The sequence below is a fragment of the Bradysia coprophila genome (assembly GCF_014529535.1).
Source record: "Bradysia coprophila strain Holo2 chromosome X unlocalized genomic scaffold, BU_Bcop_v1 contig_79, whole genome shotgun sequence".
NCBI lineage: Eukaryota > Metazoa > Arthropoda > Insecta > Diptera > Sciaridae > Bradysia > Bradysia coprophila.
Genome location: NW_023503370.1, coordinates 1,490,199 through 1,513,620, shown reverse-complemented (window position 1 = coordinate 1,513,620; position 23,422 = coordinate 1,490,199). Strand labels below are relative to the sequence as shown.

The 23,422-nt window shown below is 34.4% G+C and overlaps 3 protein-coding genes across 9 annotated transcripts in view; 1 reads left to right on the top strand and 2 right to left on the bottom strand.

Annotated features, from left to right (window-relative positions):
* The window catches only part of LOC119070437, a 106,086-nt gene that overhangs the window by 33,850 nt on the left and 48,814 nt on the right, over nt 1-23,422 (top strand). The window lies entirely within an intron of this gene.
* Nucleotides 18-22,697, bottom strand: LOC119070432 (multidrug resistance-associated protein 4-like). The gene is made up of 17 exons (XM_037174774.1): nt 22,051-22,697; nt 12,463-12,693; nt 12,181-12,391; nt 9,894-10,116; nt 9,510-9,666; nt 8,916-9,442; nt 8,593-8,821; nt 8,281-8,521; nt 7,906-8,097; nt 6,945-7,144; nt 6,455-6,875; nt 2,020-2,170; nt 1,649-1,879; nt 1,202-1,528; nt 924-1,141; nt 348-803; nt 18-314 (listed from the first exon to the last, which is right to left on the bottom strand). Exons 1-16 carry the CDS (start codon nt 22,131-22,133, stop codon nt 363-365), a joined length of 4,083 nt encoding a protein of 1,360 aa, XP_037030669.1. The 5' UTR covers nt 22,134-22,697; the 3' UTR covers nt 18-314; nt 348-362.
* Nucleotides 9,490-23,422, bottom strand: part of LOC119070433 (probable multidrug resistance-associated protein lethal(2)03659) — a 37,720-nt gene continuing 23,787 nt past the window's right edge. The window contains exons 16-17 of the transcript XR_005086513.1: nt 11,652-11,665; nt 9,490-9,502 (exon numbers count right to left, since the gene is read on the bottom strand). The gene's annotated coding sequence lies outside the window, so the exon portion shown is untranslated. The remainder of the gene's footprint in view (nt 9,503-11,651; nt 11,666-23,422) is intronic.

Below are 23,422 nucleotides of genomic sequence, written 5' to 3'. Positions count from 1 at the left end.
AATAAAAGGCAAACCAATTTTCATTTATAAAACTAAAAGTTTTCTGCTCTTATATTTTCTGAGTATTTTTGTGTGTATAAAATGGAATTGAGTCTCGATTCTGTGTTTTAAATATATTAATCTTACGAATGGAATTGAGTGTTCGATTTTTAAGTTTTCATTTCTTCTCCCTTGTGAGTGTGTAGTTAACGTTACAAAGTAAGCTACCAGTCAGTTTAAATGCGCCTTTACTTAAAATTAAAATCGAAAATTTCAACTAAAATCTCTGGAATAGTATGCAATTAAACGGGCTGCTATTCAGCCATCGTTCAATAGAAGATCGTGATTTTTCAATTGGTTCAACAAAAAATAAATTTAAAAATTTACAGCTCCGTTATCTTCTTATAACTCTGTTCAGCCATTTGCATTAAATGCATTGCTGTTGCGTTACCAGTTTGATCCACCAATTTTCTCAGAAAGCCACCAGACGATTTCAGTAAATCGTACGGATGACCGTATTCAACCACTTTGCCTGCATCCATAACCAATACTCTATCGCTATCCATTACTGTGTGCAAACGATGTGCAATCGTTATAACGGTGCAGTCAGAGAATTTGGTACGAATTGTCGTTTGAATGAAATTGTCAGTTTCTGCGTCAACATTAGAAGTTGCCTCGTCAAGCACTAAGATTTTATTGTTACGTAAAATGGCGCGTGCAAGGCAAACCAATTGTCGTTGCCCCATGCTAAAATTTGAGCCACCATCTGACATTTTGCAATCCAGACCACCTGGTAGTAGGCTTATAACTTGTTTCAATTCGACCTGTTGAAAGGAAAAAAAAAATGGTAACCGTTTATGTCGAAGGCAACTGTTTGAGCTTTGCTCTGAATTTTGCTTCAATTGAATACTAATCCTTCTCAACTATCGAATATCGATATTTACCTGAGCTAATGCATTCCAAATCTCGTCATCCGTTTTCTCTTCGAATGGATCCAAATTATTTCGCATGTTACCCGAAAACAAAATCGGATCTTGTGGTATAATCGATATTTTACTCCTCAAGTCATGTAAGCCCATCGAAGCGATGTCAACGCCATCGATTGTTATAAGGCCATCGTTCACAGCCAGACGGAACAACGCCTGAATTATGGAACTTTTCCCTGCAAATTGAAACTTATTTTTCGTCCATGAACAAGGCATTGCGAAAGATCATTAATTACCTGCACCTGTACGTCCAACAACACCAATTTTCTCTCTCGATTCAATTCTTAAAGTGACATCCTTTAAAACGGTATTACTGTTCTCCGAATATTTCATGGACAGTCCATCGAACTGAATGATTCCACATTCGGGCCATTTTTCGGGCGGCCGATATTTTTCGACCGATTCCAATGCCGGCTCTGATTTTAGGTCGGTATATTCGATAACTCGTTCAACTGAGGTCATTTGATTTTCCAATTCAGCTGTCTGTCGCATACCCCATTGGCACATTATAATTAAATTGAAAATTTGTGTTATAGCTAGACCAACATTTCCACCTAATGTATCTGCGAAAATTCAGATAAAATGGAAATGGAAAGAGTTTATAATTTTCGTTCACAATGTATACAAATGTTGTTGAACATTTAAGCGAAAATATGACAATAATTGGATAGACAAAAACGTACCATTTCCCAATAACAGAAAGCTTAGGATTACAGTTGCCATATACAGTACACAAACAAGTTCCAACCATAGCGCAAATGCTCGTGTTGATGCCAGAAATAAATACCAAGAGCTCGTGCTCAAGTCTTGGTGTGTATCGAATTCGTTCGAAAGGATTTGTTGGGCTTTGAACGCTCTAATTGTTGAAAGTCCTTGTAGAGTTGCATTAGCATGTGAAAATATTGGGCTGCGAGCTGGATCAAATTGATAGATTTATTTTCATCAATTCAAAAACTTATTTATTTCTCTTCCAGTTATGGTTTTGGAATTTTAATAGGTCGTAGGTTGTGCATTTATTATGATCTATATTTATGTTTGTATTTATTACACTTACTTAATGCCTCTACACGTTTTATACATCTGGCCGTGTTCACATATACATGTCGAAGCGCATAAAATAGGATTGACATAATAAATGTTGGCAACAGTAACCAATAATTTACCAGTAATACGAGAATTATTATGGCAAATAGTTCCAAGAAAAACTGCAATCAAAATGATTTTTTTATTAAATAATAAATGGGAAAAAGAGTTCAGATTTTCTGTTATTTTATTGAAAAAAAATTCATTGAAAATATTCATGCAAATCGAAACGGATCAGTCTGTTGGATGGGTTTGTCTATTGATTGGTCAACTAGTTATTTGTTAACCAAGTGCAGAAAATAGTAGTTTGGCTATCTGAGCGCAGCGAGTGAAAAGTTTTTTTTTTATAATAACATTTCTATACCAATAACCTTTTTGTATGCCTATCAGTTACTCATTGATTCCAGATCAAAAATTATTTTCTATCCACAACACTTACTCCTTCTTCTGTCACTTTTCCAATTTTCAGCAGGAAATCGTTTAGGCGCCTTCCATCTAGGAATTGTAAATCCTAATCACGACCTTCATAATACCCGAAGGTGCAAAACCCAAGGCCGGTGTAAAGAGGATCCCTGATGAGATATGTACACTGGTCTCAGGTGATAAATCACAAGAACATATAGGATCCATTCTGGTCTATTCTGTGTATGTGATTGTTAAGTGGTTCATCGATATCTTCACTTCTCGACTTATTTCCGAATTAGTTGCAGTCACGGATGAAAGTCTCGTAAAAGTATTGCATTTTTTAAGGTGAAAAACACCTGCTCAAATGTCGAATGAAATTCATTTTTTTTAAAATTATTATCGAAAGGAATGTCGTGCCAGCTCAGTTAAAAATGCGAACAATTGCAATGGCAACAAAATTATTATTTTAAAATTTCATTCGCGATTTGGGACCCATCAAATATAGAAGTCGTAGAACTAATGTTTTCAGCCGGTGCCTTATGGGGGACACAGACTCTCGGTCTCTTCTCATTCCTCTTCTTATGCTATGCAGCTGTAAGAAAATAAGCATTTCGTCGTCACAGGGTATTTCGTCATCTGATGATAAAATACCATTCTCCCACCCTAAGCTTGACGAGAAAATATGAGGTTGCTCAACGCAAGCATGAAAAATATTATCCCATCAATTTCAGTAAAACAGAGCATTTATATGGGTTTATATGATAATTAAAATATAAATTAAAATACATTTTGACGCGATTTATAGGTAAGCTTAAATGCAACACTAACAATTTCCAATGAATCAAGTGGATCGTAAACTAATTAAAAAAATTTCCGATATTTATTTTCCAACAAAAACATTATTGCTGCACTATTCTGTACGTAAGGCTTTCGTCAGAAAAACAGTCATTGTCCCGGTACAAAATGTACCGGCGGCATACAGCACGTATCTACACCATTAGCAGCTCGAACGTATGGTCGAATAGAGTCAGTCGTTTTAGTTCCGAGATTATGTTTTTTTTTTTACTTAACACGCTTCATACATTATTCGTACAGTTATTAATTCGTCATGTTCATTTAAAATGATAAAAAATTGCCTACGAGAAAACAGAAAAATGGTGGCGAACAATGCAATTTTTCGAATAAATCATTTTGGTGTTACTGTTTTTCGTAAGTTTCTTTTTCTTTCGTCGAAAATGGCATTAATATCATTTAGATTCAGATAAAGTAGAAGCATCAACGAAATAAAGATTATCTGAGTTCAGAGTATAAATGCCGTTACCACACTCACAGAATGAGTATGGAGCTGAATAATAAAATCTCGTAAAATCTTTTTGGAGATTTCGTTCCAAACCCCCCATCTAGGGATCTGGGGATTTAGTTGCAGTTAAATTTTATTTCTCGTTTCTTAGACGATGATATTTTTTACATTCTGTTCAACCGCGATTTCAATTAATTTGATGTCATACGAAAATTATATACAGATGTGCGCTTTTAATCGGATAAAGAAATTTTTAATCTATAAGATGGCATTACGGCTGTTCTAACCGTATGTTCAATCAGTAAGATTTTCATTCAATTCGCATATAGTTGAAAGCCGATCTATGATTTGATCAGTGCCTCGAGTAAATCTGTTTTACTGCCTGCCTCATGCGAAAGTTGAACATGACATAACAATTTGCACCCTGCGAAAATGATCGATTGCATGTGGAAGCCGATGTATGATTTGATCAGTGCCTCGAGTAAATCTGTTTTACTACCTGCCTCATGCGAAAGTTGAACATTACATAACAATTTGCACCCTGCGAAAATGATCAATTGCATGTGGAATAAAATTTGTTACATTTGCAATCTGATTCACGTTTAGCAATAAGTGTGTCTCGAACAAAATTGTAACTTGTATCTCAGTTTTTCTACAATACTTTACATCGGTGAACGTTTTTAATAAAGATCTTTGTGTTTATTTAATCAATTGTCCATGGAAACCTGCAAAACCAAGACATGTTTCGTGAATTTTTCATGTGTGAATTACTTTTGCAGCATCCAATTCTCGTTGGTTCTCTTTGAGATATCATGAATTTGAATGATCAATATTGGAATTTATTACAATGGAAAAATTGTATCAAGTCGTTTCGTTAAAAACTTGTTTGCCTGTCCCATGCGAAAGTTAACCATAATATATCAGTTTGACCTCTGTTGAAATAATCCGTTTTCGTCTTCAAATCGGATATTCAAATTCTACACTTTTCGAAAAGACAGTTACCGAAGCTTATTGCTCAAGAAACACATTTATGAATTAGTCTATTATCACTAATTCTTGACCTCATGTAATGAATTACTTTCGCAGCGTCCAATACCAATAGGTACAAAAGTAACTGCAATAAAGTAGAAATGATACTGGGTGTTGTCAGTCTCTATATAGTTGAAATATTGCCTAGATACAATCATTTTGAATCCTTAACACTTCCCTACATTTTGGTCTTTGATCTCTCACAGTAAATCGAAAGCATACACCGTACACATAAGCAAATCATACAAAAATATAATCTGCAGCTACGCCACATGAATTGAGCACGTTGTGTAAAGTTCAAATTGATTGTATCACAAACGGATTCTCTCACTTTGAAAGTAATTCTAAAGATTCGTAAACGTGGTATATCATCTAAAAATGCAGAGAAATTGTTTCCTAACTCAAGATGCTTTTTCATGGTAGTTCCATTGATTCGACTTCGCGAAACACATAGATGAGATCTGAGGTATTGACTTCATGTTTCAATAGTAGAAACTTTTCGTACGAAAAGTTTCGATAAAATGTACTCCGACACGTTTAGTTGTATCGACTATCGAGTTCAAATTCCATCAAAAGCAATGAGGAAAAGTATTTCATTTCAAAATGAAGGCTAGCAGATTATAATGACAACTAATTTCCTGTGCAAGAGAGATAAGAGACCAATGTATAATAATGGTGATAAAATGTATGACGTGATCATATCCGTTTCTATACAAGACAGCCTAAAGCGATAAACTCTATCCGGAACCGAATATTCTGCAATTTAATTGTGCTTGCATTTTGATGGAATGTTATTATTCACCTCCGCATTACTTATTTACACCTTCATTTCTGTAAACTATCAAAGCATTTCCATTTTAAAATCAACTCGAAATGAACGTTATTTCGTCAAATTTCAATTTATGAATCCTTTATTGCCCATTTTTTATATTGAAATTAAAAAAAGAAAATCGACAAAAAATACCCAACAAGCTTTTCAAATGGTATTTTGCTGCAGAGAACACCATGCATTGCATATAATGTGTGCATAATGCATACAACAATTTTCCACTGTATTGTACTCCAGTGCTATGGCTATATTTCTCTGGCTTTTATGTATATTTTAATATCATGCTGGTTCGGTTAGAAGAGTAATGTCAATGACTCTATTGGCGGCACGATGTCTAATGTCTGTGTTGCGGACGTGCCGAAGCTAATCTCAATGGATTGTAACGAAGAAGACAAATTTTGAATGGTAAAAGCAGCGTTAGCCGTTATCTGTAATTAAAATTATTCGACAATTGAAATGACAGGATGCTTAATGCTTGAAAAGCGAAGTTCTTTGTAATTTTTCCTTGTTATCCTATGCTAGTATCGCATGATTATCGCATCGCAACCTTCTTTCGAAGCAACATCAGTACAAAATGCCGTGTTCATTTCAGTAGAATTTTCAGTTAGAATTTCCGGTCACATGTGTCCGATTCTGGCTTCGTCTTGAATTGTAACAAGACCTATGCTGCACAATGTAGACTCTTTGAATACTTTCAATACAGCAGAAACGACTGACAGAAACTGTCGATTTAAGCATAGCCAATTGACACTGAAACGTTTCTTTGCGATTAAAGTCACATCATCTAATCATCAATCAAACATACAACCGAAAATACAAAAATAAATTATTTGTTTCACTCACCAATAAACAATCCATTAGCGCAACAGGCAATGTTGTGTCAATACTGCCGATGTCCTTTGAAAAACGATTTAAAATTCGACCTGATGGATTGGTATTGAAAAAGTACATTGTTGCTCTCGTTATGCCGCGAAACAATTTGTCATGCAGGTTTCGTGAAGCCATCAGACACATTTGGAAGAAAGCAAACGATCGTTGAAACACCAAGTACAACACAATCAACATTGAAACGGAGTAGTAGTAAATGTATTTGTGACGTTCCTCCCAAATGAACTCCATGCTCTCGGCAATCGGGATCGATGCATTGCCCTCGGCTAGTCTGTCTGTTACTACTGTGTCCGAGGATTCGTAATTAGGAGACAAATTTTGTGGCACATCTGAATTATTGTGATCGTTTAATCGCAGTTGATCTTCCCAGATGACCCTTTTTGGGATTGATTAATGCTTGAGCATTATTCTCATTTACCACAATGTTTTACCAAATGGTACTCACCACTTTGAGACGTACAGATCGACATTACTAATGGCCGTTTGGCCACCTATGAATAAAGCTCCTACCAAAATGAGTAGGATTACGCTATTGACAGACTTAAAATAGGATTTGTATACACGAAATCCGACAGATCCAATTATTTGAGTTTCTTTATTATTATCTTGTTCTTTCGGCTTGATTTTGACGGTTTTATCCACAATCTGAAATGAGTTTTTATTATGGCAAACCATTTTTCCTGTTCATAAACTGAATAAGCAGTAAATGCAAATTGCATCAATATCAATGTGCATCTGATATCGAAGAAACACTAGGGAGACACATCTTTGCAAATATGATATACATTCGAAAAGTGCCTTCCACTTAACATTTTCACCGATAAAATACAATTGGCCACAAATAAAAGCTTGAAATAGATGAGTCAGTGGTAAATACACTAATTGAATTTTCATTGTTAGTCCTATCGTTTCCGTTTGAAACTTTTCAACATTTCCATGACTCTTCAATTCTGTCAGCCACAATTTCACACGAAAAGTGCAACTTATTTTGACACACAGGAAGACACTGTTTAAAAAGAGAGACAGATAATGAATACTCGAACTATTGATGAAGATACGAGCTTTAAAGAGATTGTGGGCGAATGGCGAATAGCTTTATGATTGTTAATGTGACCAGACCTGGAGCCCAGAGTAAATGATTTCAGCATTACTGAACATATCTTATCGTTATGCTTAAAAGGCGAAATTAGGTCTCTTGCTATGATGAGTCTACAATTAGGGTGGATCGATTTTTACATTTTATTTTTTTGTAAGCATATGACCCCTGGTCGCACTAGTGAAATAATCACTTAGTTTCCATACATGCACAGAAAAGCGAGCTTTACGTAGCGGCTGATATCATCGTTTGCAATTGTATGCCTCAGCGAAAGATATTGACTTTATATTTACAATCGACTGAATCTCACCTCATCGGCTAAATTCTCATCCATTCCGTCCTTCTCTTCATCCGTACCAAGCCAAAGTAGCGAATGGTTTCTCGATTGTTTCAGATCGTTGTATGTGCCTTGAGCTGCTATCCGTCCCATACTCATTAGAACGGCAAGCTTAACGTCCTTCAAATATTGCAGTTGATGTGTTACTAGCACGCAAACTTTATCCTTAATTAAACAGTTGAAAAAATAAACTTTATATTTTAATCACGTGTATTATACAATAATGCAATTATTATGACATGACTAGCGGCGACATATTACGGTAAAATCGAATAATAAAACAAAAAATATTTAAATACAAGAAACTCACATTAAAGCGAACTTTTAGTTAATGCACCCATTTATTACCTTCAAAAAGTCCATAATGCATTTCTCAAAAATGTGTTTGCCGACATGCGTGTCAACCGCCGATAACGGGTCATCAAGTAAATAAATGTCAGCTGTTCGATAAATAGCCCGAGCAAGATTTACTCTGGCCCGTTGACCACCACTCAAACTTACGCCCCGTTCTCCCACAATCGTCGCATCGCCGTGCGGGAATAGTTCAAGGTCACGTTGCAATGCACACACTTTCAACACTTCTTTATATCTGCAGCACAAACAAAAAAAAAAAAAATTAATTGAAACTATTGCGCCGGGCGATTTTCGGACCACGTTTACCGTTTCTCATTGTAGTCCGAATTAAATAAAATATTTTGCCGGATTGTCCCTTCAAAGAGCCACGGCTCTTGCGGCGCATAACTAATGGATCCGTTCACAATTAAGCTTCCCTCATCTAATTCCAATTCACCAAGAATTGTTTGCAGTAACGTCGACTTTCCCGAGCCGACAACACCGACGATGGAACAGAGTTGACCGGATTGAATATCGAGCGTTACATTTTCAATGCCTGTGAAAAGAAGTTCAACGGTACACAAAACCGGAAATTAGGTCAGTTTTGTGCTATAGCACCACAAAATGAGATCATAATATGCATTGCATACCTATATTAGATCCACTAGTTTCACGTAACCATCGAGCCGTTGCGTTCACGAACGTTATCCCCTTTATATTCGAACTTTCCACCACAATACGACGGCATATATTGCCATGTCCATTCGTTATTCGTATATTTTTCACATTTTCAATCAGTTCACCATTTACTTTTGCATCGTGTCCATTGCTCAATTTAACTTTCAACAACTTTTCCAACTCACTGTCATCGTCATCAGGTGCTCGATTTTTACACATCGCCGTTTTGTCTTCCGGCAACAATAAAAACTGTTCGACCCGTTTTATCGATACGAAAACTTCAGCCATAGAGGACACAGCCAATGGCCAAAAATGTAATACTGAACTATATAAGAAATTAAAATATGACGTTATGATGAACACCTTCCGTGCTGTGATTATATTGCCAAAATAAACGTAACTGACGAGACTAATAAATATCGAAAATCGAGACACAATGTTGAATGAAAGTAACGTTCCACGTATAAATAATGTTCCACGTATGCCGTTTATTTCTTTCCTGTAAATGGAAAATTCAGTTTAGGAAACTTGGACTAACTCTATGTGACTCAATAGATTGCTTTTACTTTCGAATCTTATCGACGACCTTTGCAAATGATTTCTCCCACGTATACATTTTGATCACCTGAATGCCCTGTATTATTTCGTTCATTATACGAACTCGTCGGTCCGTTCGCTTAGCTGTTCTCATACGATAAGTGGCCGCACGCTTTCCAATCCATGCTGGGCAAATAAGGAAAACAAACAAATATTGAATTGGCAATCGAATTAAAATCTTTTTTTTCTCTAAATTTCATTGTCCGGAAAAAGTTTACTGTTCCGTTTATAACCTTTCAGCTCGCCCATCAACACCCACCCTTTTTCTCACACCCATTCACCCGAAACTGTCAACTCAAATTATCGAAAAATAAAAGTGAAAAAAAAAAAAAATCCTTTTTATGAAAACTTACTTTGTAACGGTATGAAGCACAGTAAAAATCCGATTCCAATCCAACCGTAGAAGCCAATTTCACGATATATAAAATATCCGAGAAGTCCCAGTTCGATTGGCCCTTTCCATAAGTCATGCACAAAACCCATTGTTACATCGAAACGAGCCACATCGTTTGACATTAGATTTATTACTTGACCATTTAAACCGTCAATGGATACGGATTTGGTTAATTTTAAAGCCTGCGATATAGGATGTATGATGGTATATATAACACGTGTTCGGACAATAAATTTGAAATGATTTTCGATGATTGATGTGATACGACTTCACTTTATAACTTTATATGGTTTGATGGGGTTTTAACGTTACATTTTAGACAATACATAATTTTGTTGATTTTTTTTTTTTTTTTCATATTGTTTTGGTTAATCAGTACCTTCACCAATGAATGGTGTATTAGACAGTATGTTCATTAATTTATTGTAACTGGCCGATGATAAGCAAAAATTATACCGCATTTACGGTCCAACTATTATAATAGAAATGAAGAGAAAGTTTGTTCATTTTCTTTTTGGAATTATATTTCAATCAAACGCTTAATGGTCCTTAATTTGATACTCTGTTTTTGTAGTCTAGACATACATTAACACAATTCGGAGCCAACAATATTAAAACAAACATATAAACAAGGCGGCTAGAATCAGTATAATCGTTGAATGGTCATGCACAGCAGCAAAAGTGTGCGGAAAAGTTTTCGTGTACGCGCACAAATTAAAGTTAAAAAGAAAATGGGAACGACAATATAATTTTCCATGTTCTCTTTGGAGGCATTAGGTTCAAAAATGTGTGTTATAGAGCGTTTTGTTTCCATTTTTTTTTGCTTCTTTCGTTTTTATTATCATTACTTAACATTCAAAAATTTAAAATTTTAATTTTTGAATCTTGTTAAACAGACTTTATATCACAGTAAAGCATCACCCGTGAGATGCATTTCTCTTGCATAGATTAAAGTGTATGAATGCAAATAAAGTATTCTATTGCTACAACGGTTTACTGCCTTGGAAGTGAGCCAATCCTTTTTTTGGCTATATCACGGGAAATGTGAAAAAATAGCTATTTTCCTAATCCATGCTGAAAGGCTTTTTTTGAGCGAATAAGAGGTTTGAAATCGAATTCTCTTTGAATTCCGTTTGAAACATTGAAAACTCGAATATTTGATCCGTCAGGCATGTCAGACCTCTCAATAAATTTTTTTCCTCATACCCCGGAAGTGAGTCATTGACATGAGCGTTAAAACTCAAGCTAAAATAAGTTACATACTTGTTTGAAACTGTGTATTTCGCCTTCGGCTCGAACTGCACACGCCACACTTGACAAAATAAAAAGTACCAAACAAGTGACATAATCATATTATTACTCAGTCTCATTATGAAGCATTCTATTTTGACACTAAATTGGTTACCCGACTGTTTTAGCTAACTGAGCCACATACCGTGTAACGACTCCCGTAGCACTCAACAAACAAAAGTGCTAAATTAAACACTCGGGTAATGTGACAGTATATGTCATAGATATCGAACCATGACCTAATGACGTGGTATCTCGGTCTAATTAAATAGCGATCGATATAACGAAGAAGTCACTTCAAATCCAATTTTTAGTGACCTTCTATTCTAAACAATAATTTTTAGACTGAAATTGACGATTTTTAAATTCCCGTCCGGTAAGTAAGCTTGAGCCTAGAACTTTCACAATTATTTCTGCTCCGTATCACTATAGAAAAATAAATCAAAAGAAAAACGAAAATAAAAAAAAACTTTCAACGATTTGTGATACATTTTTCATTAACTGTTAAGCTTTATGAGGCGTACCACTATCATGAATTCAGTGAGAAAAATAAATAAATTCCAACTTCCCACTGTGCTACTTCACGCAAAAGCACATCTTCACCGAAACTTGTAAAAGCTCTGGATCGAAAATAAAACATTGCCAGTAAATATGGAGCGAATTTTATCAAAAACACTTCGAATATTATCAACCATCAGCCTATTACGTTCAGCGTGCTGTAAATAATTACATTTTTTTTGCTTTCCAATGCTAAGACACCCTCACTCTCAATCACATTTTAATCGTCTCTGAGATATTTTTATGGATGATGGGTACACATGTAATATGGGTGAAAGATGAACATCAAGTCAGTTTATATATTCCGCAATTACCGTACATAAATATCTCCACCCGTATTCGGAAATAATTTTTTTTTCTACCTTCATTTTTCCCCGTTGTATATAATAACTTCTTACCTTTTTATAAATAAGCGAACAGCATGTTAAACGTATTCGCATACCCAATTGGAAGGCATACAAAATGAATGGATGAAAAACGGTTATTGATATCAACGAACATAGAACGATGCCGGCTGCATATAAATAAGCATCGTTTCTGCTGATGAGTTCCGTTTCGGATGGTGTAAAGTATGTAACCAAACCACCTAGGCATTGCGGCTGTATTACCCTATTTCGTTAATTTACACGTAATGATTAAACCAAGTGATTAGAATCGAATTGCAAAAAAAAAATGTGTACCTGGACAGTGAGTCAACAAATGAGAAAAACATTCCGATTCCAATAATCTTCTTTGCGTACATTTTTCGCATCACTCGAAACAGACTCGGTTTCTCTTTCTTCTGTTCTTCGGTCCATAATGCTGCAAAGTTTTCCGATAACTTTTTACTTTCGTGTGCTTTCAGTGTTTTGTAAATGTCCTGTTCCTCAATCGGTCGTGACAATCCAAGTTTAAATAGATCTTTCAGCCACCTGCAAATTGATTGAAAAATTTATTGTCATTGTTTTCTCATTTCTCGTTGAACGAGTCGTGTCGGACACAGTGTTTTCTCTGAATGATACGAAAATGTTACGACATCAAATTATCGAATTTTAATAAAGTTTTCAGAGCAGTTGGATGCACAAACATTTCGGTAAAAATCAACTTCGAAAATAAATATTTCTACAAGATAGAGCAGACGTGTTGTTTCATCAATTTAATGGACGATCCATTAAGTTCCGATTTTCCGTTTGTATAGTTGCTCGAGTTACATTTAGATTGTTTTTCCACGTTGGTTAATTTATGTGATGTCGAAGAAAATACCAAAATACGACACGTAAAACACTCCCAATGAGGATCTCTCTTGTGCCAGTATTGTATTTTCTCGAAGCCCTTGCTTTTTGGTTCGAGATTTAAATTGCTTTCAGTTTCAGCAAACATGACTATGACAAATATTGTCCAGCATGTGAATATTTGTTTTTATTAGTAACAGTACAACAATCTTTGCTAAGGAACCGTGTTGGCAAAGAAAAAGGTTTCATAATTGAATCCATACAAATTTGGAATCGTAATCGTTCTTAATTGTAATTAAATTTCGATTACGAAAGCAAAATTATATGGAAAATTACGAAATCCGTAATGTGAGATAGATAGAGATTAAATTATGAAACCTCTCACTGCCACTGTTGCAAACATCATCAACAACGAAGTTCTCTTTTACTATTGTTGTAGCACTCTGCAACACTTTCTATTGCTTTCTTAGAATTACATGAAAATCTAGGCGACAAAAAACAGAAAAAAAAATGATTTACGCCCTCCATTGTACAAATTTAACCTACTTTCGCCTCTCGGCTTCGATCACAAATATAAAATGTATACTCTCTTCACCTTTCGCATAATTGCATCCCCCCATAATAATTCCAGCATCCTTTTTTTGTATCCATGCTAAAATATGAAAAAGAAAAGAAAAGAAATTCTCATCCTGTTCATTTATCACGTTATTGTTCATAACACAAGCTGTAAAGCAAATACACTCATATATTGCCATAATACTGCATTTCATAATATTTTTCCGCATGTGATAAAATGAGGTCGTGAACTTTTCAGCAAAAAATTAAAAACGAATCGTTGTTTTTATCTGGGAGATAAATTATTTTCATTACAGACACTTTGGCGAAGTTTTATTTAGTTATTCTTATTTGTGGATTCATGGCTTAACTTTTAATATTTTTTTTTGTTTCTTGTGTGTATTCGAAACGGTGGTGACGTGAGTCATATTTAAAATGATTACACTAAAAAAAGGTCAGTAGGATATCAATTTGTAATTTGATTAAATTGAATCTGTAATGGGGTTTGGTTGAGGGAATAAAAATCGATTCGCTTCATGCTAAATAATTTTCGCATAGGGAAAAAAAGAAACAAAAAGGTTTCTTTACAAGCAATGAATTTATTGTGTTTTTAGGCTAGGCATTGTCGAAACTACCGACATTTTAAATTGCTGTTTCCTTTAGGCATAATTATTTCCGACCTCCGGATTTTGTGTGTATACTTATATTATGTCTATTGCACTGTTCAGGATCAATTGAAATAAATCAATTGTCACAATATTTCAGTTTAAGCATGTTCCTTGATTGAAAAGTAGGTATTTCCTCTTCGCCTGATCTAGAGTTTTTTTTCTCTCTTCTTTGTGTGAACACTGAAACACATTTGTACAGACTTGAAAAATGTGGTTGCATCTTACAATACAACGGCGTGTTACACAGTGTGAAAATAAAACGACCGTTGGTTTGAGGATAACAGGCATTAGAGGTTCAACTCGAACCTATCTTTTGGTTGGAAAAGTGTAGATCCAACCTTCAACATTCTTGATTTCTGAGCGAAAAAGAATCGATAAAGAATCGGCAAGAGCCATGGTGTGCACCTTGTTGCATAATAGGGTGTAGCGTTTTGACGAAATTATTTTGTTCTTTAAGGCCTACGGGTAGGTTCGATGCAGAATGGTCCCCTGATCACGAAAATACAAAAAAAAAAAATGAAGTTCGAAGCTTCCATGCACACTACTGAAAACCAAATCAACGAATCTGTAACCCGGTGCAACTTTACGTCGAGCCTATATTCGTTCGAAGGCTCTTGAAATTCCCTTTAATATGAGCTACGACACCACTATATTACTTTCCAGTCACAGATTTCACAGAGCTTTAAATCCAGAAAAAATCTCAAAAAGTCATGGTCGGGAGCACTTCTTGTAATTTTTCATCGGTGAGTCAATTTTTTTTATTTTCAAGGTATGCCAAATTGAAGCCATGGTCTATATGAGTAATTATCATATACACTTAACAAATTTTTTTCTACACAGTCGCCAGAACTGACCTCACTATAGCTTTGGGACCGAAAAGTCGGTTTTCAGAGGTTCGAATGGGAGCTTCGAACTTCAAATATTTTTTTTTTTTTCGTGATCAGGGGACTCTGCATCGAACCCACCCGCAGGCCTTAAAAAACAAAATACTTTCGTCAAAAAGCTACACCCTATTGCATAAATTAATTTTTGTATAGAAAACTGAGGACTAGTGCTATAAATATCGAATTTGGACAACATGGCGCACAATGCATTATTTCGACTTATTACCATACTATTCCTCACACATAAAATTAAGCATTATCGTTTCTTCTTCCCTTCTTATTATTCTCTTTTACAAATGACAAAAGAGAGTATTCAGAGAAACGAAAGTGCTTAATTTTATGTTTGCAAAACAGTACTTATAGTGTAAAACTTCATTACAGACTAACAGGTCTGAAGTGAAGCAACAATTAGGAGATTACTATATCAGGGAAGTAATTTGATATCTCGTATCCAGGTAAGTAAAAGTATCCAATGGTTTCAGCCGAGGTATGTTTACTCATCGTGATACGAGATATCAAATTATTTTCCGTGTGAAGTATGCTATTTTACTTTACGAGCGAGATAAAGGGTTTTTTTTCTAGAGAATGGAATGGTCCTGTTACCTCCCTAGTAAAGTAATAGATATTTACATCACATGGAGCGATCACAGGAAATTCTTGAATTATTGTGAATTCGTATACCGCGAGAATTTATCTTTACATAAGTATGGATGTGTTTGTTTTAATTGAAGGCGAACAAAATTCTCCTCTATTTATGACCGACAACTCTTCATCTTCATCTTGAGCAAAAAATTGTTCTGCAGAATTCCTCTAAGACCGTTTATTTCAAAATAAAAATCTTACAATTTTCAACGTTTTAAATTTTTTACCGATTCAATCTGAACAAGATAATGGTTTACGATGGTGCTTGTTACTGATTTTACATCTTACGACGAATTCTCGGTCCATTCAGTGGCGTTTTATAAACAAATAAATAAATACGATCTCCCATGTGATTCGTTTATATATTTGGTACGCCATTATTCAGGAAAAACCCATTTTCCGCCCTAGGAGTGTTTTTGAGTTCTTGTAAAGATAGACATAAAAACGTAAATGTAAACAAAATTTTGACGCTTAATTTCAGTGTTTTCGTGGCACTACCTTATGCTTACACATTCTGAAAAAGTAAGTGTATCGTTAAACTTAGTTCAGTGTTCCGCTCGGTAGATGGATAAAACTTGAAAAAAATGTCTTGGTCAAATATTGAACATGTAAGTTCTACTTCTAAATACCTTGTCAACGGTTTAATTGCGACAAATTCAATTTGAAGATTACGTTGTTCATATGCAAATTTGATGGCAAAAACTACTGACATATATTTAGATTGGCATTGTAAAGAAACACAATACTCTATAGAGTATATAGATTATAGTAATATCGACTACATTTCCACATTTTCATGGAAATGATGTCTATGCCATTTAAATTGAATTGAGTGTAATGCAATCAAATTTTGATTAAACTTCCTTCGTACAGTGAATTGTATACTCAATTTTCATCGAACGCTCATTTATAACAATCATGTCTTTGTTGTTTGTTGTACACAGAGCTGAAACCCTGCGCTATGATTCGGTACAATTTCGAATCTGAACAGAAACTTTCTTTTTTTTATTCATGAAAAAATTGGAAATTCTTTTCCTGTCATTTGTGTTTATATTTCAATATTTAATGAAAGGACATTTTACGGTTTCATGAGAAATGGAGAAATTTATTGTATTCGGTTTTGGTTTCGGGTTCCATTGTTGCCATTAAATTGATTTCGTGTAGCATTTTCTTTATTCGACTTCCTCAACGAATTATTTAGCATTCAATTCAAGATCATTTTCGTTAATGTTTCAGCAACATTAGTTATAGTCGGTAAATAAAGAAAAAAACTGAAGTGCTGAAAGTTAGTTAACGTTAATTTAGCTTTCGCTAATGGTTGAAGGCGATGCAGAATGATAACAAACGAACACATATAGGGTATAGGGAGGGTACGAGAAAATAAGGCAAGCTGTGTTGTAGGTAGAGAAAATGTGGGGATGTGGACACAAGTGAGAGTAGACAAATGCTCGGAAAACATGTGGACGTCATTATTTCACGATCACATAGACGTTGGTCGATCTGGCGTTTTTTTAAGAGGCATGTAAATTTCATTGTCATTTTTTAAAAATATTTTAATGGATTTGATCTTGTGGATTTTCTTGAGGTGTTTCTATGAATTTGAGGATTTTTTTTTCATAAAACTTTGAAGTATTTTCTTTCAGCTGAGAACTGACAAAATTTTATTGACTCAATTTGAAAAAATAATTTGATGATTGACTTTCCGTTAGGGAACTTATTTAATGTTAGATCTTTATACAGATATACTTCAGGTCGGCCCATCGCATTGATATGTTCAGCGAAAAAAAAGCAATTAAATAAACAAACAAATTGTCGCCAGAGGTCTACATTGCTAACCCCCTATCATCATTATTTATCATTAGACCAACACTTTCAGAAATTATGCAGCTATCATACTGCCACATATTTTTATAATCATACTCTCAAACATTAAAAAGTATCCGTTTCAATTCCATTTACACCACAACGTGGACTATGGTGGCATATTCATTTACAAAGTAAAACTTTTTTTAATAGGTAGCTGCAACTCGTTCAACTTTTTTTTTTTAAATATATACATAATGTCAAGCATCAATTAAGCTCTAGGTATGGGTTGTAGTTTTGTGATTTCAAATAATATTTTTATCGCCCCCAACAAAACAAAAAGAAATAATTGATACGATTTATGCTTATGCTTATGTTTATATCATGCAAACACGGTCTTTTCCGTTTCACGTTCAGCAAAATCAATGAAGTAAAACAACAGGTAATGTCAACGCAATTCTTTTGTTCTTAAATTCTTACGGTGAATTTCACCAGAACTAACTCTGTTCACCATATTAAAACTTGTTAATTCCAAGATCGTACATTGCGATAAGATTTCGTGAATATTGATTTAACTCTATGCGAGTTGATTCTTATTCTCCCATTTATTTTTCATGGCGAGGTCAACATTTTTCCAGTTGTTTTAACGAAAAATTTGTACAATGGCGGAGCCTGAACACTATTGTATAAGGTGTCTTTGACATCTTGGCGAATTTTAGATTATTCGGTCCTCCATCACTAATATTTATAGAAAGGACCCCTTGATGTCAGCATTCTGTTTAATATTCAAATGGTCTTCGTCGATACCGTGTTTCTCCTTGACATTTTCTTTTCGGAAATGATTGCATTTCCATCCGTTAAAAATCAAATCACATTGATGTTCACCGTATAGAGAAAAATGTAATACCTCTCCTGTGAACCAGTCAAACATTTCCAATAATATTCAAGTTCAAAGTTAGGAATTTGTTTCAAAATACCTAAACCTAAGGTATCTAATGCTCAACAGTCTCTCATCTTTTATGACTTTTTGCGAACATTTATGTTCCAAGCATTCGCTCGAGATGTTTTTGAATATAAACTGAACCTATAACGGGAAAAAAAAGAAGAATGTATAGAAGTGAGCGTATTGAACCATCGAACAATGTCTACACATAAGCTGAAGCTTTCAAGCTTTTCATAATTTATCATTCGTTTGATATTCGGAAAATAAATATTTCATCCTCAAAAAATCTGAAAATCTTTATTGTGGAAAAATAGTTCAACTGAATATATTATAGGATGGGATGAGTATGAATAACCGTCATTGATCCATTGTACAATATTTTCAATTCAATACTGTTTCGATGAAATTAACCCAGAATCTTAACCCCATCCAAGTCAAAAAGTAAAATATTAAACGGATACAATATGTGAATACTTCAATGAAATGATTAATGAAATACATTTATTCAACTACGGTTTTAAGCTGAAAAGCCACTTGCGCTACATACATAGACAAGCTTAATCGAAACGATATTTTTTACTATACGTCTTTGCATTCTATAAAAACAGTAAAATGCAGGATTGAAATAAAGTACTGGAACTAATAGAAAAACTTGTGTTAGGTGAGAGCCAACATTATTTTTGATAAAAGATATGAATCTATTTACCATCATTTATCCTTTGAAAATTGATATGCGATGTTTTTACTCAAGAGCGTCAGCCACAGTTTTGCCACTGTGAATAATATTTAACTTTACCTGTTGCTATTAGGTAATAGTTTCTTGTGTCATTATTGACCACGAAGTCGGTTTAGATGAACAAATTTGTTTGCACCCATAGATATCGTGTTATTCCGTTTCATAACTACCAATAGGGACGTCCGCGAAATTTAGACATGAATTTTCTTTAACTGGTCCACTCAAATAACCAAAACTAAAATATTTTCATACATATGTGCGAGGCGTGATTAACCTTATTTCTTCACTCAAAAGGCAATGAGAAAATGATGATTTATTGACGCGTCTGATGACAGTACGGGTGAGAAATAGTTTATTTCGTACCTACGACTCTCGGTAAGCAAATAATTATTTAACAAATTAATAAAATGGAAAACACGCATCAAAGGGCAAAAACCGAACACAATACGTCAATCCCACAAAAACCTCAAAAGAGGAAAAGGTGACGCTAGTATAGTAAAAATTAAACTTCCAAAACATTTGATATCAGTTTTGGTGACGCATTCTGCGCCTAAACGTGCTCAATTTTAAACAAGAAAATATGTCGACGAGACTGTTACCGATGAGATTTTACAACGAAAATATTACAAAAAAAATTGTGTCACAAGTGGCAGATGATTATTGTCGTATGAGGGGTTTCCTCAGCATTTGCCACCTTTTTTTTCAAATTTATTTTGGTCTTTTCGAAAAACATTACAGCGTTGGGACATACAAAAATTTTTAACTTAAACTTACAGCTTGCGCTTTGCCAAATTTATTCTTTACAATCTGACGCTTACAGCGTGTAACATTATGAGTATTTGCCACCTGTGACGCATATAGATAACCGTTGGTAATGATCTATAGCTCGTTGAACTCGTATTGAAGAGTACTTTCGTTTTAACATAATCTTTTTTTGATTCGGTTCAGTATGGAAAAATTAAAATGATCGCCTATATATATAGGTTCCTTAGTCTACCGTTGGTTGTTCTTTTTTCTTTTTTAGGGAAGTCGAACTAGCGTCGCAAACCTCCGATATCGCTTCGGTTTATGATTAATGTTACTGTTCATGTAAATGAACTCGACAAAAAAATCACTTTCTTTTGCCATCGTTCACAGATGAGTAGAAAAGTTTTTAAAAGGTTGACAAACGATAAATAAAATGCTGAAAAATAATCTAAGATTCCAGATTTATAAACTCTCACACTCACTAAATGCAAAAGCAGAATTGATATCAATCATTTCGATATCATTACAGCATGTTATCAACGAAAATTCTGTTTACATACAAAACAAAATTCGTTTCCTACGTATACGATTACGGGTCATTGCTAATTCCCTCAACAAAAACTGATTTAAAAAAATTATTTGAACTATTTCGGCAATCACGATTAAAAAGTTTTCGATTCAAGTTCACCGTTGTGGAACAATTTCGTCGCTAATCATTATTGCTGCAAAAAGGTTGTTCAATGATAAACATCATTATATGAACCGATTCTTTCCGAAAAATTCATTTTATCATAGTAATTTAAATCCGAATACCCATTCAACAACCACTGGACCGACGCGCTGCAAAAAGTTTATGGGGCCGTGTGTAACCACAATCAATAAATATGAGGTGGTTTTGAAGCCATAGAGTTGGGCGATGGACTTTTTAAAATCAAGATATGAATCGCAATGTTTTCAGATTTCAAACTTGAGCAAAACTCTTTGCATTTTGGATGCCTACCGTCGTAGAATAATTTTTTGTTTTGAATAATGTTTGGTTTCGATTAAAAATAACCTGTCGTCGACAATCTTTGCTGTTTCGACTGAGAGTGTTTCAACTAAACTACACTTATTCACCAATCAAATATCACTTGTCCAGCGTTGCCTAGATTTGCAAACCATTCATTTCGCCAAAACAAATCGTGTCGCAACATTTTTGAACAAATATTTTCAAACCGCACAATTTAACAATGAAGATTTGCAGATATAACATGAGCAGAATTTTCAATTCTATTCCATTAATGCGATACAACTCGTCACAGTGTATAAGCACTGGAGTAAGCAGTAAGAAAATAGTTACTTTTCACCTGGTACGGAAATTTCGAGGTTGCTTTGCTATGAGAAGTAATGTGTTTGACACGGAAATGAAATCTACAATCTGCATTTCACGGGCCCGTGGCACGAAAACCTTCCAAAAGTAACTTACCACTGTGCTTTCTAAGTTAATAGTTGGCTCTGGATACAAAGTTCCCCCTCGTGAGTAAGCAAATTTTCTTATAGGTACGTAACTTAGAAAGTACAGTGGTAAGTTACTTTTCGAAGGTGTTCGTGCCACGGGCACGAGAAAATGCAATTTTAAACTTTCTTCCCGAGTTAAGCACAACGTTTTTCACAACAAAGGCTTCCGAAGTTTCAGTGGAGGGGAGAAAAAAAAACTATAAACTATATACTACTATAAAAATGTTCTTGCCTGCGATGTGAAAAATAGTTTAACGAATTGCTGTCTCGATTTCAATTTTACTAAATTAATATTGTTCTATTGTTCTTTCAATTAAGAAAAGGTTAATCATTGAAAAAACAATAGTGTTGTGCGACTGCTGGTTTTACATGTTCGGAGACTGGTGTGCCCTCATATCACGTGCTTAAGGAATATAGGGCATATAGCTCTGATTCGTAAAGATTGTTTCTCAATGCAATGTTTTTCTACCAAAAATTTGGTGAATGAATGAATGAATTGAAAAAAATGTCGGAAAATGTTTGAAATCTACGGTTCTAATGTAATGTATGTACATCTCGCGATATGGAGATAGGGAGACTTACCAGAATGAACATTTTGATATGAATGACGCCTCTTCCACTGGATTGTCGGGTCGTTCAGTGCTGCTTGCACCGCCAATATTCATTTTTCCGTATTTCGGTTGTCACGAAAATTCTCAATTTTATCGAAAAACCGTTTCTGTATTATCACCGTTAATATTCAAACTGTAAAACACACCCAATTTTAACACCACTTCTTCAATGTAGAATTATGATCCTGATTTTTAACTGTTTTGGCTCAAAGTAATGCTAATGAATCGTTCATTTAAGTTCGTCATCATTGATGCACTTCAAGAAATTCACAAATAAGTTTTTAACATTTTGAATCTCATTTTTTTTGTTAGGTTTATAGTGTCGTAACACGCACATTCGTAGCACTTTTTGGCTGAAATGATTCTCACAAACTGGTTGTTAGCAGCAGATTTTTTCGTGTTTTATGATTCTTTTTTGTTGTTTTACTTTTTTGCGAGCTATTGCTGATAAGACGACGAAAAATAAAAGAAAAATCGCTATACACAGATCATCGCAAAATTTTTACAGAATAAATATTGAATTGATGACATTTTATATATACGGCAAGTGTATGTTTGTTACAAACAAAAAAAAAACCAAATCTGTAATTGTATAAGTATAGTAGAGTTCATATCACTATAATACTAATTTCAGTTCACAACAGAAAAAAAAAATTCGTTTTTATTTTAGAATTTGAATAAATTTAGAATTTAATCAAAAAATATGTATTTCGGTGTTATGAATTCGTATGTATGCTGATGAATTTGGAATGGGAAATCTTGACACAATTTTTCGCTATAACCTTCGATTATATTAGGAGTGGTGGCAGTGATAAAGTTACTAGGTGAAACTAGTTTACGTTTTTGTTATAATTTTTTTTTTAAATTTTATTTTGATTGATGATGGACGGGCAGGATTACAGATTTATTTAAGTTTTATTTTTTACAACAATAGCATGTTGTTGTTGTTGTTTATTCGTGCATGTTTTATTCACTCAAATTTATTGAGACAAATACTTTAAACATGCTACAATCGTTTACAATGTTTACTTCAACGTCTACACACAGTTCATAGAAAAAACAAAACAAAAGAACCTGCGTCACTAATGCAAATAAGTTTTTTGATTGTTCAAGAAAAGTGTTTTGCCGGATATATCTTTCAAATTATTCCATCACTTATAGGGTAAAACTACCAAATACGAGCCCCTACTGTCATACGAGCCTTTACTGTACGAGCTTCTACAGTAAGACGAGCCCCAGCGTTACGTTTCTACATTGTGAAAACTAAAAAAACCCTTCAATTTCTAATATAAGCCCAAACGCGCTGCATTGAGTTAAAATCGACTGTAAATAGAAATAATACA